The 19,270-nt window shown below is 42.2% G+C and overlaps 1 protein-coding gene across 4 annotated transcripts in view; it reads right to left on the reverse strand.

The window, feature by feature from the left end:
- The window catches only part of NAPEPLD (N-acyl phosphatidylethanolamine phospholipase D), a 42,198-nt gene extending 31,504 nt beyond the window's left edge, over positions 1–10,694 (reverse strand). Inside the window, exon 1 of one of the 4 annotated variants that reach the window (XM_019744534.3) lies at positions 10,331–10,694. In XM_019744534.3, the coding sequence (XP_019600093.2) occupies positions 10,331–10,527 (197 nt within the window). In that variant the 5' untranslated portion in view covers positions 10,528–10,694. Of the gene's footprint in view, positions 1–1,900; positions 2,005–9,913; positions 10,250–10,330 lie in introns of those variants that run through there. The other 3 variants (XM_074340637.2, XM_019744535.3, XM_074340636.2) reach the window with 3 other exon arrangements.
- Positions 10,695–19,270: the final 8,576 nt, after the last annotated feature.

Here is a 19,270-nt window from a genome sequence, read left to right on the forward strand (position 1 = left end):
GATTCTGAAAATACCCTTGGGGTGGGAAGAGGAAGTGTATGGGCATGTGTACTACAAAGTCGGTCAAGCAACACAAAACACTGTCTCTAGACACACCTTTTCCCACTGTGCACTGTAAGTGTGAAATGATGGGCAGGAACAGAAGGACATAAAAGTCTGAACCACGACAACCTGGACTCGTTCTTTTGGGTGAAATGTACTGGAAATCCATTTGGTGAATGTGCAAAACAACACACTCAGTGGATAGGTGCTCCTGTGACAAAGTGACCTCAGCCCACTAGATGTGTGAAGCCTGACTGAGGCCTGGGTCATATGAGAAGGCTCCTTATCAAATATCAGCCGTCTGGCCACTGCAGTGGATACAGCGACAATCTCCCAGGGCCATCTCCAAACATCAAAGCTAAGATGACAGGAAAACTAGGAATGAAAATGAGTGGGTTCTCCGTCTGGTGCTGTTACATACCCAGCTTTCAGCCTTGCCAACTCAGACGAACCCCTGAACATCTAGCTTGGGGTGTCCTTAATTAAATGGAACAAATTTCCCAATGATTCCTTGTTACATACCCACCTCCAAAGTTAACAATGTAAGTGAAAATTCTGCCTTGAGCTTAGGCCAACAGTAAGTGACAGATGTGCATACTCCTGAGAACAAACAAACTCTAAACAACCTGTGTTTTCAAAGGGATTCCAAACCTGACAAACAGCATCACGTTACGCTGATGTTCATCCACTAGAAGACACCATGAATTGTAACCACACTCTTATTTTATGTGCCACTAAGACAGTAAAAATGTTATCAGTTATGTCATGCATTATATGACAGACATATCCTGATATCAACGGTGTTCAAATGTGAATAAAACCTCTCTTAAAATTGATAAAATACACAACTTTATATATGAAGCTATATACCGGGGGTGCCAAAAAAATGTATACACATTATCTGTATTCATCTTTTATTATCGGTATATATTATTACAATTTTAATAGTTTTTTCCTTTCTTAAAATGTATATACTTTTTTTGGCACCCTCTATATTTTGGAACAAGAGTGAAAACAGCCTTGGTAAGTAGAAATAATCAGAATCGTAATTAATCTGCTGACCCTCCTTTCCTCTGTGAACAACAGCTAAATTTGTGAACAGCTAAATTTGGACTATAACACTAGAATCCAGAAGCAAATTTAAAGGTAGCAAAGCCCTATGACAACTGATAAATACAAAATATAAATGTTCTTCTTTAAAGAACAATTTGTTACAAAAAAGGACAACATAAATGCCATCTAGTAATTATCATCTACATTCTCTACATTTCTTTGAAGATTAATTGCCTACTTAATAGCAGAAGGAATTACCCCCATATCTCTAATCAAAGAGAGGTCTGAGTAGTGACATTTGGTGAAGATAAGTCTGCCAGGTACAAATATTTTACTTTAATAACTGTACACACGGGTAGCACGCTTTCAAAACAACAAGAATTCTCTATTTCAAAAACAAATGTTTCATTCTTTCTCTTTCTTTGACATTTAAGATTTGCCAGCTGCCTAGAACGGAATGCATTGCTTTATCATTTAAAAAAATTAAAGAAAAAATACACTATAATGTATGCTTGGGATTACAACATACTCATAATTCATGACACTGCCAATCATCATTCCTAGAATTGACATTTAATAAATACTGAGTAACTGTCCATCACATACTAACAAAGATGCTATTAAACCTGAAAAATATTCAGAACTGTGTTATCAGATATCTAAAAACACTAAATTCACAATTCTATATTAGCTCTCCTATCTGTAGTGAAGCAAAGGATCCTTTTAATACAATGCTAGATAACATAGGTAATGACTATTTCAATTCACTGAGGTGCCTGCAAAAGGCTTAGTAGGTTAAACTAACCTGCCCATTCTTTGCAGGACGGATCTCCCTTGAGATTGCGGTGAACCCCACAGGCATTTAGGCAACTCGTGGGACAAGCTTGGGAAGTACACTGAGTAATGAAAGGGAGAATGTTCTGTGGGAGGTATATACACAACATACACCAACAAAGAAAATAATGCATTATCAGCCACTTTCATTTTTAACTCACTTTGTTGACTTAACAATCAGTTTTGCTAAAAAGCTAAAGGAAAGCAAAGCAAATAGCTAGGAGCACACTAAAAATAAGTTACGATAATTTTTAATAATTACTGAGTCAAAATTGTTAGACTATACATGTATACATATACAGAGGGTGCCAAAAATATGTATACACATTTTAAGAAAGGAAAAAACTATTAAAATTGTTAATACTCAATATATACCAATAACAAAGATGAATACAAGTCATGTGTATACCTTTTTTGGCACCCTTTGTATAATATACATTTAGATGTTTGTAAATATAAGTCTATATATCTCACCAAATAGCTCATCTTCACAGAAGTGGAAAGAACACTAGTTGGGAATGGGAGACAGGGCTCCAATTCTACCATTAACTACAGATATTAATGTGGAGAGAGTAACTTAACCTCTCTAAACTTGGGCTTCCTCAGCTGTTAAGGCCTAAATACCTCCTCGAAGGACTGTAATGCAGATCAGTGACATCGTAAATTGGTATTTCAAAGCGCTATACAAAAGCAAACTGTTCTTACTACTATTTTTATATTCAGTAAAAGAGTAAAAAGTAAGATAACTAAAATCTTTTGATCTAAATGAGTTGCTTTTCAGGGGAAAGATAACATTCTAGAATTTCAGAAAGATTTAAAAACTCAGATTGCTGAAATTTTTCTTTCCTTAAAAATTTTATGAAGAAAAGTACTCTTAGAAAAATTCTAAGTTTCCTTATCCTTTATTAAAATCACAGTATGCTCTTGTTAAGAAACAACCTTTTGTCTTATAAAGTGCTCATCTGATTAATGACAGAAAAATTACTTTGACAAATTATAAAATGAATTCGTGTGTCGGGAACCAGAAATGCAGGCTGCCCCAGTGGCCTGACCCACATCACCAATCTAGACCAAGGGACACACCTGCCAAGGAAACCTAACATACAGCAATCACAAGTCCCCATCTCAGCTTACTTTACCCTAGAAAAAGGACCTGCTGGCCATACACGGAAAGCCCCAACCTCCTAGCTGGTCCTGCCTCGTTCCTGAGGTAACTTTTCTAACTCTAAAACTCATTCTTGTCCAAAAACCCTAGGGAGGGGAGTCACTGTACTCCCCAATCCAAGGATTGTTTTCCCTTGAATAAAGGACATCAAACTTGTTACTAAATTGTGTTATTTTTGTCATTTGATAAAATAAAATTCACAAAGAAATTCTGCCTTACCAAAATCAGCCTATGAATCAGAAGACAGTTTTGAGAGGAATAACTGCAAAAACATAATCGGACTCTTTGGGACACAAATTAGAGATTATGTTTTCTTTTTAAAAAAGCAGTCAAGGACAACAAATGTTCTTGATCATAGAATGCCAACAACTTTGGAAATTCTCTGCCATTAGACAAAATTCAACATATATAATGAAGTAATTTCACAGGCTGTTAACAGATTTTAAGTCACCAAAAAACACAAACACTGTAGATGCTTCCTGTACAATAAGAGTTTTTTCCTATATGTAAATAAGAAAGCAAAACTTTGATTAGAGTTAGAAACAATAATCAAGGTAAACAGCCTGCTTAAGACCAAAGCTCATTTAAAAAGACCATTTACAGTATTGCAACTAGAATCTTTAGGATAATCAAATGGCATGTTATGGCAAATTGAGAAAATATGAATGTTTCTTGAAATGGCATAGTTATCACTTCCTTAATATCTTCAAAAAATACCAAACAAAGAGCACAGATTCTTTTCTGGTACAATCAATAATACCTAAGTGATATGATTGTTTTACTGAAAAGGGTGGGAAGGAAAGAAATTAAATTGATGCTTGTGAAACTTAAAAATGTATCCTAAATGTGTTAGATGATCTTAAATGTTCATTTACTACTCCTTAAGCCAAAAATTTAAAATGCTTTCAAAATGTACCCGTCTCTCCTATCTCTGTCTCAATCAATTATGCCCCTAAAACCTATTTTTAAAGTAGAACCCGTACAAAAAAGGAATGAAGAAACCTGTGTCTCCATAGCTCCCAGACAGAAAGGGCAATGAGGGATAAAGCATATTCTTTCACTTCTCACTTCAGTTCTGGTTCCAACTTTCACTCTAGTGGATTACGTAACCGTTAAACATTATTGATTATCATTGAGACTCATCTTGTTCATCTGTAAAATGAGAGAACTGCGCTGTTCCTCCAGGGTCCCTTCCACCTCTGTAATTCTAACAATCTTGGGCTGCTCCAAAGAGCCAACCTTGGCCACCACAAAGCTGTCCCCTCTAAGGTAGCCTTGGTCTTGGGCTGCCCCTCCCAAGTTCCACTCCTCGCAGGAAGTCCCCAGCTAAAGCAGCCACTCAGATCCAGCCACTTTCCCTAGACTGGGTTAGCAAGGGATGTGCATGGTATTTCTCACCTGAGAACAGCAGAGTTAGCTACTGGGGGAAAGTGTAGTTTCACAGGCTTATCAGGCAGACCAGGGGGTTAATCTGAGCATGAAATATTTCAGAAGAGATTTCATAACAAATCTGATACATCAAACAGCTGTCAGACTTGCAATCTTATAAGATTGCAGGTGTAACTTGTAAGGACCTCTAGTGAAAGCAAAGTTCAAGTGACATTTAACACTGTTTGAATGTGTACAATACCTAAGTCCTAGCTCTCCAGGTACAATGGGCAATACAAGCCCTTGACCTCCAAGGATTCAAAATCCTTGAGGGAAAAAAATCATACGCAAACATACGGAGTGATTTTGGCTTAACATCATGTTTACAGAAATGTTGGTTCTGAATAATGAAAATTGTACAGTCTTTAGAATAAGGCATTTCCAAAACACACTGGCCCAAATTCTTGAAATAATAACTAGTACTTTTCCTTCCATGCCAACTGGGTCACACTGACAAGAATGTGTATTGCTTTTGCAACATTGTAAAGTAGAAAAAATTGTAAGTTGAACCATTCATTGTAAATTGGGGAGTATCTGTACTTATGGAGCTTTTTAAACTGCACCTGAGGATATTTGAATCACAATGTCAAGTGGGGACTCTCCAGGTAGTTTTTAATAGCTCTGTGGGTGATTCTAATATATAATGTATAGGCTGAGAACCACTTCTTTGAATCAGTCATTGGCACAAAGATAGGACAGGCAGTTGGGAAGGACGAAAGGGTCTTTTCTGGTACCCCCGAATTCATGCTAGCCTGGCAGCTGCCAACCATAAAGCCTACTCTTCCTCCCTGTCCCATACTCCAAGTTAGAGAGGCAGCAGAACCCCAAAATGGCTGCACAGTACAAGGGCTGGAACGACTACTTTGCTAAGGACAGAGCTTGATAGGTCCTGGACTTGTACACAGATCTGAGCACAAATTCGACTCTACACTCCCAGGAAGCCAAACCCAAAAAGAAGGAAACACAACCAGTGATGATTCACATTATAATAACCCACAGCAGCCTGTGCCTGATGAGTGCTCAACAAATACCTAGTGAATGAATAAATAACGAACAGGAGTTTAAACTCCTAATTACTTTTCACTGGGACAGAGTTCACTGTTTTTGAAAAGAACTTCTGAGAACCGAATTATAAGAGAAGCAAAAGTAACTAACTGGCAGTCAGACAAAACTCAACAAAGGGCATTCCCACTAACCTGACTAATTATGGAAATAAAAACTGAAAAACCTTGGGGAATTCTGTGGCGATAACGTGGTGACACAGTGGTCATGATGAGAAGATGCAGACCATAAAACCTAGTTTCCCTTTTCTCCTCAGTAACAGAGCCCGTTTTACTTCGGGTGGCTACGCACCAGCTAAACAGGCTGCATTTCCCAGGCTTCCAGCCAGGAAAGGCCAGTGGGATACAAGCAGAAGTCTTACGAGGTGCTTCTGGGAGCCTCCCTTAGGGGAAGGGAAGCATTCTTCTTGATTCTTCCTGCATCCTGCTGCCTAGAGCCATCGTGAGTCATGAGTATGAGGGCCACTTCCTAGGAATGGCACAGAGAACTAGAATGATTCAAAGGCCACCATGCCTGGACTTTCCTACTCTGGACGTCCCCAAACTAATCCTAACTGATACAATGACCTGAGACATTTATAGTTATTAAAACACAAAAGGTAATACCAAAATACGTCTTCCTGATCCAAACGTGGGTACATGATTGCTATCATTTATAGTTTATTAAGCACTATGAACAGAAACAATACATGGGGGCCTTGAAGATACTAAACAGACGTCTTTGAGTTCATCCAGCATTTTGTCCTTCGTACTGGGAAGAATTATTACTCAAGTCCCATGAAGAGACACCTTCAGGTAGGGGGGCCAACGTCTCTAATGTGCCCGGAGCTTTCCCACTTTTAGCAAAGTCCTGCATCCTGGGACCCCTGCCCAGTGATGGGAAAATCTGGAGGGTTGATCATTCTACAGCCTCAGGGTACCACATAAACGCATAGCTATGTCTTTAGCAACCTGTATTAAAATATGGGCATTTTATACTAAATTGGAGATGAGCATATTATAAAGTATGATTTTAAGGTATATGGGCAGCTAAGCAAAAAGAAATTATAAAGCTCTAATAATCGCGCTCAACCAAGAGAATGTCACTGAGAACACCGCGTATGTCACATTCTTCATTGCGATGACATTCATTACGTGCACCAGCACCCACATCACCCAGCTGGAACACGGGCTCCGAACAGCACACACATAACACACTGGACATTGCGTCTACCTATAAAGTGGAGACAGCATGTAAGGAAAAGAATGAGAATCAACTTTCATCCAAGAATTTTAAAGTATCTCATCCCTGGGAAATGGTGGAAAAGTTTAATTTTGATGTTTCGGTTTTGTGGTATCACGACAGGTTGAAAACTCTTGTAAGAGGAGAAACAGGAAGTCTGTCAAAGACCTTAGACAGAGTACAGACTCTCAAAGGTTCTTTCCAACCTGAACATTCATGACTCAGGTCATCACTGTGTGACCCCCTCACTTTACAGAAGTCAGTCAGGCCAGAAAGGTACACCATTCCAAGGGCCCAGCTCTGGCTGGTGATGGAGCCTGAATTATTTTGTAGCCATGCTCTCACCTTAAGTATGCTTAGCAACACTTAAAACTAAAAATCCTATGGTCAGCAGGGAAAGATAAACAACACATTTCATCTCAGGGGGGTTATTTCACTTAGTTTAGATCACAAACAGATAAACTGACCTCAAGTTGAAAAAAAGGACTTTGAGTCCAGAAATTCTTTAAGTTGTCATTAGTTACTTCAATCACACAATTGCACGATATTCTGAATATATATAGTACTTGTTTTCATGAACTCTCTAAACAGGCCAAAGAAATGAACACAGTAACTTAAAAAGAGAACAAACATCTTTGTAGTTTGAAGGACCTTCAAAATTCAGAAAACAGCTTTTCAAAACAAATTACTGCTGTTGTCCAGTTTTCCTAGCATCAGGGTCTTGTACGCAAAACAAACAAGTCTGTAGTTTAAGAAGGGCCAGTAACAATGAGGAAGCTCGGTGTTCCTTTCCACAACTTTACTCTTATCACTGAGAGAGATTACAAAAGAGTACAGAAGCCTACAGGTATTTATTGTTCAATCAGTATGTTTGTTAATCTGGGAAGGCCCCCAAAGGAGATAAACCGGAAAAGCTGCTGCCTTCAAAGGGAAAGATGGATTGTTCTCGGTGCATACGGAGTTGTTTCTCAATCATGCGGCTTTTATGTGGATCCAGCTGTATACAGCCCTGCGCCTCCATAACCACTGGTACTGACCATTCAGCACAGGGGAGGGGTACCATCTATGGCTGTGATGCTGACGGAAGCTTGCTGATCCACACCACTCTGCCCTGGCTTCACTGGGACCCCTTTCAAAGAAGGGGCAGCGGTGTATGTCCTCTGCCAAAGGCCAGGGCTGCTGAGCTAAGGGACTTTGGACAAATCACTGAAATCTCCCAGGCTCTGCTTCCTGTTTTCCTCATCTGTTTAATGGGGTTAATAAACTCACATATTATATATCTATAAAATAAAACTAAAAATAAATATATTAATATTTGAAAGAACTTCATAAATTATAAAGTTATACTACATTATTTAACCAGCTGAGTTGGCAAACGACTACATCTCTGACATAACAAAACTGCCCCCTGGGGATATATGGCTTAATATAAAATGTCACAAAAGTCTGTTAGTATCTAAATACACAGCAAATGGTTATTAAATAAAAAGACAAGTCAAGTAAAGCACTATAAATTATATATAGGTAGAATCCTTCAGTATTATAGCAGTTAGAATGCTCTATCACTTGAACCTCAAGCTGGAAATCACATAGGTGACTCCTTTAATACCAATTTTACACATGCCCTCACAGGTCTCCAGGATAAAGGTGCTTGTTAGCCATTAATTACGTGCAAGTTCATTTCCCCAATACTTCAATGAAAACACTTTTTACTCGTATGCATTTCAATCTAAAATGCCCAGATCAACACAGTTCTCCAGGCACAGCCAAATTCTTATTTACATAAGACTGGAGTGAAATGAAAGAAACCCACTACAGCTATCTACCACTATCTACCACTACAAAGAAAAAACAGAATGAAACAACAAAACGCAAACAGTACTTTTCCAAATACATACAGCATGTTCTTAAAAATCCCCTCAGTTTTCCAAACTCACAAATACCCAAAGTAACAAAAATAACCTTTTCAAACACACGAGGATGACTGTATCAACTAAAGCAACCAAAACTCTTTGAGGGAATGCTTATATTCAAATTCAGTTATAATTGGACTAATTTAAAAATTAAATTGGCAATATGAAATCTGTCCAATACAATTTGGAAATGTGAGTGAAAATAAGGGTATAAGAAATACACTAAGTATTAGTATTAATATTTTCATCTCTTGGAGACTTACTGAAATACTTGCAGCAGGAAAGCCTGTACGTGTAATGAAATAAAACCTTTGAAAATTGTGATTACATTTTAATTTGCTTAAAAGTTTTAAGTTTAGTCAATCTCTCTTTCTTAAATTCTTATTTTAAATAGGTACACTTGCCCTAATTTTTTTCTAACAGACCTAATATTTTCTTGCAACAAAATCAGACTACGCTGGGATATAGGTAATCTTTTCTTTTTAAGATTACATAACTTCTTTCTAAAAGATGTCGATGTCTGCAGCTAAATCAAAAACAATGTAGCTGAAAATAGAAATGGAACTGCTAGATATCCATTTTTAACAAAGATAGAAATTATTCTTAGTTTTCTGAGAGCTGTATCTCAGGAATAACTTTCTCAAATAATCAGAATTATCAAATAGCAAACACTTCATGTTGAGCCAAAGTTAAACCAGGTGAGTCATATTGTAACATATATTTAAAAAACCTGCAGTAAAGGCAAGGAAGGACAAAAACTAAACGTTTTAAAGGTTAACTTTCTCATTCTCTTAATATTTTCCAGGTTCAGTTGAGGTGGGGTGCATCAAACTCTGGAGCCCGTGGAAGCTTATTTAATCTCAACTACCAGGACCCCATGCAGTTCTATTCAAGGGGCGGAGGGGAGGATACCTACCTGAATACCTGCTCTGAAAAGCCTTCCACGATACCCAATTTAACAACCAACCAACCACAGTACAGAAAATTCAAGAAAGCAAGGCTTCCACCACCCACCCCACCCCACCCCCGCTCTATTCTTTTGCTCATTTCCATTCTTTGGTTAACTTTCAAGATAAAAGGGGAGAAACCTGTTGGAATGGATTTTTTTTAGATGATAAATACTACAGATGAAGGAGAAATAAGTTGCCCTAAGGAACCCATTCATTTACATAAAACCAAAAGAAGATCCACCCACGTGTATTCCGATCTGTGAAGATGCAACCTGTGATTTGCAGAGAAGATGAGATCTAAAACAAATCCCAGAGACGGTTTCTCTCCCAAGGGAAAAAAATAATGTGGCTCTTCACGCAGGCACCTTCAGAGACGAGCTCCGCAACTCGCGAGGTGAGGGCGTTCAGATGAAGCCCTGCCGCTCACCAGCGCAGCACCTCCAGGAGGCCGGGCTCGGGACCGGAATCCCACCCACAGCCCGTTTTACATATCCGAACAGTGCCAACAGCCCCAGGCCGGGGGCCCCCACCCGGACGCGGAGGAGAAGGCAGCAGAACTGCGCCAGGAGACAGCCGGCGAGCGGAAGGAAGCCGCCTCGCGCGAGACCCCAGAGGGAGCGCGGCGCTCCGGGGGTGGCTGCGGGCGGGGGCGGCGGGCTCACCTGGCGCGGGGGACCGCGGGGCGCGCGCGATGCCTCCTCCGCCTGGGCTGCTCCTCCGCTCCGGGCCACAGCGCCCCAGCGCAGCGGGAGTGGCCGCAGCGGCCGGAGCTCGGGTTCCTCCGCCCCCGGCGTCGCGCAGGCTCCTCCGAGGGCGCCAGCAGCTGCAGGCAGCGCCTCAACACTCGCCGCCTCACCATCCTTGGGGGCAGCCGTCGCAGGGCCGCGGCCTACAGGCGTCCGGCCGCCCCGGGCCCAGGCTTCAGCTGGGTTCACTCCAGAGTTGCCCGCTCACTCATTCATTGTGACCTTCCATCTACCGTGTTTCTGCGAAAATAAGACCTAGCGGGATAATCAGCTCTAAAGCATCTTTTGGAGCAAAAATTAATATAAGATCTGGTGTTACTGTACTATAAGACCTGGTCTTGTCTAACATAAGACTGGGTCTTATATTAATTTTTGCTTCATAAGACGCATTAGAGCTGATTGTCCCGCTAGGTCTTATGTTCGGGAAAACACGGTAGCCCGGCCAGCGTCACCTTGGCGCTGGCCGCCACCCCGGCCTTTACCAACATGGCCGCCCCCGCGGACCCCGGCGGCGCCGAGGCCATCTTGGTAAAGGAGGCACATGCTTAGCCCATTCCCGGCCGCTTGGCGCCTCAGGTACACGGCAGGAGCCCCCAAGTCCAAATTAGTTACCCTGCCCTAAACCAGAAGCTAGCTTTCAGTTGGCATGAACACCTTCCTGGACACCAGCACTAATTGCTCAAACTAAGGGGGATCCGGGTGGCCTCTCAGCCTGCGCAACCACGGAAAACAAGCACTTGGTAGCAGCATACTTACAACCTATAGCTCCATGAGCCTGGTGAATCGTAATTTGAAGTAGAGAGTAGCTGTTGAATATTAATGGCAGCACTGCCTTCTTAGTGTGCTATTTAACTTTTAAAATGATGCCACGACCTCCTGATATACATAGTTCTCAACTAAATTTGCTTTAAAAAGAAAAATCTCGGGATGGGCCCTGGCCGCGCGGACACAAAAATTGATGACGAGCACAAAATTGTGATTTTTGAGTTTCTCCCAGGATTTTCTTTTTAAACTGCAGGAGGAGATTGGCTGGTTCAAGAAATAAGTATAGACAGAATCCGATTCAACAATAGGTGGTTGGGCAGAAAGATGCCTCTAAGAAAGTCATCTGGGGTGTGGCCATGGGCCAGAAAGAAGAAATGCCTTCTGTCTGGGGCTGGGCTGGGGGAGGGGGAGGGCAGAGCCTATCAGCAAAAAGAAAAAGAAACACAGGTCCCCAAATACAGATAGGACTGCTGGAAAATGCAAACTAAAGCAATTTGAAAGCGAAAGTGATACCTACTAGAGGAATGATGTAAAGAAGACTACGTCAGGTGTGGACTTTGTCCCCTCGGGCTAGCTCCCACTTGATGAATCTCAGTGACTTAAGTGTTATTAAGAGCTGCTTGCTCCTGGGTGGGGCAGAGACCGCACTCGCTGAATGGTACCTGGAATGCAACAGCAAAACCAACAACCAGCGCTACACACCCAAAGGGTATGAAGTTACGGATCCGAAGTTCTTCACGTTACTCTTGGCTAAGGAACTTTAAAAAGATGCCCTTTGTTCCCTCACCCCAATTCTTTATTATTAATATTTTCAAAAATACAGAAAATAGAGAAGCCTTTTTGTTATACCCTTTGACTAGGCTGTAGACATCAAAATACTTCACCTTTAAATACTTCATCCTGCCTCTCTTAGAATAAAGACATTTGCTTCAGAATCAGAGTACTGTTATCACTCCTAAGAAAACAATTCCTTGGTATCATTTAATATCCTGCTTACATTTAAGTTTCTGATTGTCTCAATGTCTTTTATAGCTGGGTGGGTTTTTTTGTTTTTGTTTGTTTTTTTGAACTAGGATACTGTTTAGGCTCATGAATTACATTTGTTTATTATGCTTAAGAAGCAATTTGAAATGTTCACTAGGTATTGTTTTCTCTGCACATACAGATATGCTGAAGAGACACATGTTCAGGGGGTATTTTTCACTGAGAGCAGGTGCTTTAGCTGAGCACATCTCTGCACATCAGGAAAGTCTACAAAGAATGAAAAGTTTTAATACAGCATTAAGGTTATAATTGAAGCTGGATTAAACAGTAATGTTTGTGCTTTCCTAACTCCTAGAATACTACTCCTAGAATAAATTTGATGGAGTGTGCTGGAATCTACTCAACCCGACTTCTAAAAGTTTAATGATTGGGGTTTTTTTCTAGACCAGGGATGTCCAAACTTTGGCCCACGGGCCAACTGCCGCCCATGATCCATTGTTAATTGGCCCGCAGCAAATTCCAAAAATACATTTAGTTTACTTAATAGTTTACTTAAATAAACCAGGTGAGGCAATACGTACTTCACCTCAAGTGAGTGGCCCGGCTGTTTGTGTATTTTACCGCATATGGCCCTTGGTGAAAAACGTTGAAAAAAGTTTGGACACCCCTGTTCTAGACAATGAAAAGAAGCTGTTTAGTATAACAACTTACATCACTCCAGGCAAAACCTAGCTTGCCCTACTTCACAGTACAGAACGAAATGAGCATTGCATCCTCTGCATTTTACTCATGGTTTAATTTTAGATCCTGACCTGCTGAACTGGGTTCTATTTGTCCTTTCCTTTAATGCCACCCTTAGGAAGTCAGGCACTCAGCAGCTAACTATAGCTATTTGCCTTTGAAGTTGTTACTTAATTTTTAAATGTTAAAGCAGTAAAGTGGTGCAAATATACACAATTCCTTTAAAGTGGCTGGTGGCCAATGCAAAGTTTTTTCTGGAGACTAGAATTAAAAAAGATTTTCATACTTCACAAAATATTAGGTGCTATTTAAAAACTCCTTCTGGGGAACCACAGTTAAAACAATTTTAGCATAAGAGTTCTCATCTTTAAAATGATGAGTTCTGTGGGGTGGCCAATTAGCTCAGTTGGTTAGAGTGCGGTGCTCTTAACAAGGTTGTCAGTTCGATTCCTACATGGGCCAATGAGCTGCGCCCTCCACAACTAGATTGAAACAACTACTTGACTTGGAGCTGATGGGTCCTGGAAAAACACACTTAAAATAAATCAAAGTCTAAAAAAGAAAACAAAGAAAATGAGTTCTGTAATCAGCACTGCTTCTTTCTTCTAGCTCCAGGCCTAAAAGAACAGGACTAGAGGATGAGATGACTGGGTACTATAGGACTTGAATTCAATGTGTATTTATAGCATTGTTACCAGAGTCTTGTTTCTTTTTGCCAGGCAGTGAAGTACCAAGGTCAGCAAGCCAATTAGTTTGCAAGACGGGTTTATTACCCATACATTCTCAGGGAAGAGAACAGGCCTAGGTCAGGTGAGAGAGAGAGAGAGAGAGAGAGAGAGAGAGAGAGAGAGAGAGAGAGACAGGCCTAGCTGAGGTAGGAGAGAGAGAGAACGAGAGAGACACCTAGCCAAGGTGGGAGAGAGAGACAGACAGAATGAGGGAGGCCTAGCCAAGGTACGGGAGAGAGGGAGACAGCACGAAACAGGCCTAGTGGAGGCCGGTAGGGGGAAAGGGGGAGAGTCTGAGAGAGCAAGAGGGCCCTTGTCCTGAGGACTTACAGTTTGCTGGGTGGGGTGAGGGAGTTACATATTGATTTCGCAGGAAGAGGTGATGCATGCTCTTCCAAGGGAGGGTGTGACCTCCTAAGATGGGTGGAGATCTGTGGACTCAGATCCTCATCTTGCTCCAGACCACCTCTTGTCACCTGTTGTTGTAAAAACAGATACATGGCTGGAGGCAGTTAATCAAAGCTAGTTATGAGCTTTTTCTGTAGGTACTGTGGACCCCCTCCTCCTTCTCCTACATTTTCTAACTTCTACCTAAGAGCATCACCTCGGGAATTCAGTTAAATACTGTGTTCACCTCCAGTCCAATCAATATTGTTTTCCTGGTCGTTAAGAATCTATAGCTAACTGCAAATAGTAATAGGAAGGATCTCAGGCAGCTCAGTTCTACTCAGTACTCTGCCCTTGACTAACTCTTTGACCTTGGAAAATTCCCCTCCACCTCCCAGTCCTGCCCCACTCCTACCCTCCAAAATGACTCTAAGTTTCTGTAGCCAGTTGTAGTTGTAACATTTGGAGATTGAACAAAAAAGGTTTTGGAGAAAAATATATGAAGATGATGTAGGATGTTTCTTACTGAGTGCAGGGTTGGTAGTCTTCTGGAGCGGAAGAATGGATACACAGACCAAGGAGAGGCAAAGAGTTGCACAGGAAGATAGTTTATTATAGGAAGCAAAGAGTTACAGCTCCCGAGTTGGGGAGTTGGGGGGGGAATGGACCCGAAGCTGGGATGCCCACTAGCTAAGGCAAAAGCTTGTGTTTATATACATTTATTTCTACCTGGAAGGGGGATGTTGGGATGTGGGTGCCTGTGGATACAATGTTTCCCAGAATCCCTCTACTGCTCAGCTTGGGGGAGACCATTGAAACAACTCAGTTGCCCCAGTACATGATTGATGCTATTTTTGTGGTGCTTTGGTTGTCCTGTGTTCTGTTTTTGTTCTGTTTTTGCTCAGTCTACCAAGGAGTCTCTAACTGCCTGATTTCATACTAACCTGCCTCAATCCCCGCTCTGAAGACGTAACCCTAACCACCATTAGGGAATAGGGGCGATGACCACTCTGCCTACTTCAGGCTGAGGAGGTGCGTAGAGGGACCAGCAGCTAGGGCTTGTCCAGAGGTCTATCTAAGGGACCCCCGTAGACGAGCGATTGCGGATGGGGACAGTGTTGTTTCCCAGGCCATCTTAGCCACCAGAGGGGCTGGTCTGCAAGCCGATATACACTGTAGGGTGCAGCATGAAGTAATCCCTATAATAATGAATAAAAGAACAATTTTAAAAGCTTCTTTAAGTCCCACTAAGCTAGGAAGCCTGGAAGTAAGGAAACCTAGATACACACTGAAAAATCCTGTCCGCTGTTTAATGTTGGAAATTATGTTATGAATTTGTTGAACTTTATTTTCAATTAGCTGAGAATTGTCAGAAAGTTTGAAACAGCATAATCCTCTAAAATTTTCACATCTTTGATTATGTTTGAGGAGTAGGTAGTCTATGGCAGCTTTGTTTTTGAGAACTGTTTCTCTGACCTGTCCTAACTTTTGTCCCATGGCACGAAGTGTCTGTGTAGTAGCATTCAGGGCCTTTGCCATTGAGCAAGCTATGTGACTAATTTCCACAACTAGGGCAATGGTCATAGCAGGTACTACAAAAAGAGATAAGGATACATATTCAGCTGGGCTGAATAAATGTACATCATTGTTGCAGCTAGAATCTAAAGTAAGCTCTCTGTGATGTCTACCTTGATGGGGCTTAAATTGGGTTACAGTCCCATCCCAAACTAGAGGAGCTAATACAGAGTTGAGACCAGTTTGGCAGCATTTTTAGCTGCCTGTTCTGTTTATTGTTTTTAGAAATTTTATCATTTCCCTTTTGATGTCCTTTGTAGTATATAAGTTGTTCTTGCGGAGAATGTACTGTCTGTAGCAGTCGGTTGATCTGGTGATAGTTGATGGATGATCCATAGCTGTTAGGAAGCACCTTTTTTCCCAAATGTTGCCATGGGCATGCAACACCAAAAAAGCATATTTTGAATCAGTATATATATTGGATCTCTTTTTTTTTACTTAACTCTAATGCTAGGGTGACAGCTATTAGCTCAGCCAATTGTGTACTGGCACCAGAGGGGAGCCTTGCATTTTCTAATACATTATGTGATGTAACAACAGCATATCCAGCTTTCTGAATGTCATTTCTACGAAGAGCTCCCATCAGTGAAGGGTGTCCAATTTGGGTTGTCTAGGGGTGTTTCTTGTAAATTTGTTCTAGCTGACAGGTCCTTAGAGAGGGCCTGTCCAAAGAAGTATGGATTATCTCTGAATCCCTGGGGGAGGACCGTCCAGGTGAGCTGTGAAGTCTGGCTTTCAGGGTCCTCAAAAGCAAAGAGATATTGTGAGTCGAGTCGGGGTGCACGGGTATACAAAAAAAGGTATCTTTTAAATCTGAGACTGTGAACCATCTGGCAGTCTCAGATATTTGGGCTAGGAGTGTGTAAGGATTTGGAACTATAGGGTATATGGGAATAAATGCCTCGTTGATGGCTCAGAGGTCTTGAACTAATCTCCACTCCCCATTTGGTTTGGGAATTCCTAAGATGGGGGTCTTGCAAGGGCTACTGCATTCTCTAAGAAGGCCTTGTTGTTTGCGATTGTTAATGATTGGTATTAGTGCTTTCTGTGCCTCAGGTGTTAGAGGGTATTGTCTCCCACGAGGAAATAGAGTGGGGTCCTTAAGATGGATGTGGACCAGGGTGGCTGTTAAGGCACAGACAACTACCCCCTGTGGGGCCCAAACATCAGGGTTGATGTTGGCTTTTATTATTGGGAGGCAGCTAGGAGCACTTCCAGGGCTAAGAGAACAATAGTTCCCATCTCCGTCATAATGTCTCTTCCTAATAGTGGGGTAGGGCTTTTTGGCATGAGTCAGAAACAATGGGAAAATATTAGGTCATCCCATTCATAGCCTAAGGGCTGAGAGAAATGTTTAGTAATTGGCTGTTACTCCGAGGATAGTAACATGTTGATTGGAGAGGGCCCCTGGGTTGGAGAGGAGGACGGAGAAAGTGGCTCCTGTGTCTATAAGGAAATCAATAGATTTTCCTTCTACTTCTAGGGTTACCCGGGGCTTGGGAGTCCTGATAGCGAAATGGGACGAGGGAGCCATTGGTAGAAGCCCCAGGCCCCATCAGTCCCAAGCGGGGGTCCCGCTGGGTGAGGCTGGCCCTGGGGCTGGCGGCCTCCAGGGACAGTCAGACTTCCAGTAATCTCCTTGGGCCAGTCGCTGTGGACACTCCCTTCGCCCGTGGCCAGACTGTCCACAGCATGGCAGTCAGACTTTCCTCAGGTACCCTGTTGAGCTGTGGTCTAAAAGGCTAATACCTCCGCTTTTTTCCTTATTTTCCTTTCCTTGTCTTGGGCTTCCTCCTGGTCCCAGTTGTAATAGACAGAGTTGGCTACCTTGAACAACTGATCCAAGGTGCCTTCGGGACCAATGGCCAATTTCTGTAATTTCCTGCAGATATCTGGGGCAGCCTGAGTTATAAATTTATCCTTTGAAAAGATTTCCGCTTCAAGGGAGTCTGGCCCAATAGAAGTGTACTTGATTAGGGCTTCCCTGAGTCTTTCTAAAAAGGCTGATGGATTTTCTTCCAAATTCTGGCTAATGGTAGATAGTTTTGAATAATTGAAGGGCTTAGTCTTAGTTCTCCTCAGACCTTCTAAATGTATGCCAGAAAGTGTTTTCTCTGCCAATTTCCCGTGGCTGTATCGGGTTCCCATTGTGGGTCTGCAGTAGGTACTGCTTGCTTTCCTTTAGGAAAGGGCTCCAGAGTGGGGTCTCGTTCTGTTCGTTCAACATGATATGTTAGTAAATGATCATCTCCAAATTTTTCAGCTGCTTGTAAAGCTGCCTGCTTTTCAGAGTTAGTGAGAGTCTGATTTAAAAGTAACATAACATTCTTCCAAGAAAGGTCAAAGACCTGGGTTACATTCTGGAAAGCTTCTATATATTTGTCAGGGTCATCTGAAAACTTCCCAGGTCCCCCCTTATTTGTCTGAGAGCCTGCAGGGAAAAAGGGACTTGAACCCTGACAGGCCCAAATTCTTCTGGCATCTCCTGTAAGGGAAGGAGATTTGTTCTTAGTTGGGAGTGCCTTCATACAGGAGGTCCCGGATATGGAGGGCAACAAGACGAGCGGGGGTAGGAGCCGGCTCAGGAGAGAGAGTAGGGTATAGAGCTTTGGGATGTTCCTCTGGCTGAGGATCTGATGGGGAGCCTCCTTAAAGGAGGAGGGTCCCATTGGGGATTCCTTTGAGGTAATCTCCTTTGGAGGAGGGGAACAAGAGACTACAGCCACAAGGGCTGATCTATGTTACACTGCTGGCAAAGATCTGGGTTATCTCTTAGGGCAAAGAAGGCCTGTACATAAGGAAATGTTGACCATTTGCCTTCCTGCCTACAAAACAGATCTAATCGCATGATAGTATTACAGTTAGTACTTCCCTCAGAAGGCCAAGTTTCCCCATCTTCCAACTTGTATTGAGGCCAAACCTCAGAGCTAAAGAAAACCAAGCACTGTTTCTTTAAAGTCTGAGGATCAAATTTGTCCCAAGCTTTCAAGATGAAAATTAGCGGGGTGAAGGCAGGTGACGGCTGATTGCCCATCTGGAAGTGAGGAAGAACAGAAAGGTGTCACTTTGCAATTCGTCTCCCACAACTTGGTCTATGGCGTCCCCTAGAGGTCTGGACCACGGAGACCACACCACTGGTTCTGGGGTGTGTGGAGAGACACGGCGCGCCAGGGTAGTCATGCTTACCTGGGCTGAGTCCCTGGTGGGCGCCTACCCAAGTCTTTGGATATGCCTTTCTGGTTGTTGGGCGCCAGCTCACAGGCCGGTAAAGGCTGTGGCCGATAATGAGGTATCTTAAGGTGGAAGGGTGTACAGCTCGGCTCTGGGCATCTTGAAAATTTATGGTATGGTCTAAATAGTAACAGCCTTCTTTATAAAGATAGTAAAGGAGGGAGTACTTCCTTATAAAGCTTGTAAGGAAGGCATTCGTTCAAAACAAAAAGGGGTAAGGGGTTGCTCTTGCGATTGGGAACTATTTTATTTCCACCTATGATGAATGTAAGATGCTTGTCAGCTCATAGATGCTGTGCTGGCCAAGGGAGTCAGAGCCAAGCGGTTAATGTTTAGCTTGTGCCTGTTAGCCATAAGCTCACTCCTGTTAACTCTTTGCCTGTCCCATCCTACCAGCTCACAAGCCTGCTCCTGTTAACTGTTTACTTGTCTCATCAGGAAGGTC

This window comes from Rhinolophus sinicus, chromosome 4 (genome assembly GCF_057876585.1).
Source record: "Rhinolophus sinicus isolate RSI-liver-muscle chromosome 4, RSI-T2T, whole genome shotgun sequence".
NCBI lineage: Eukaryota > Metazoa > Chordata > Mammalia > Chiroptera > Rhinolophidae > Rhinolophus > Rhinolophus sinicus.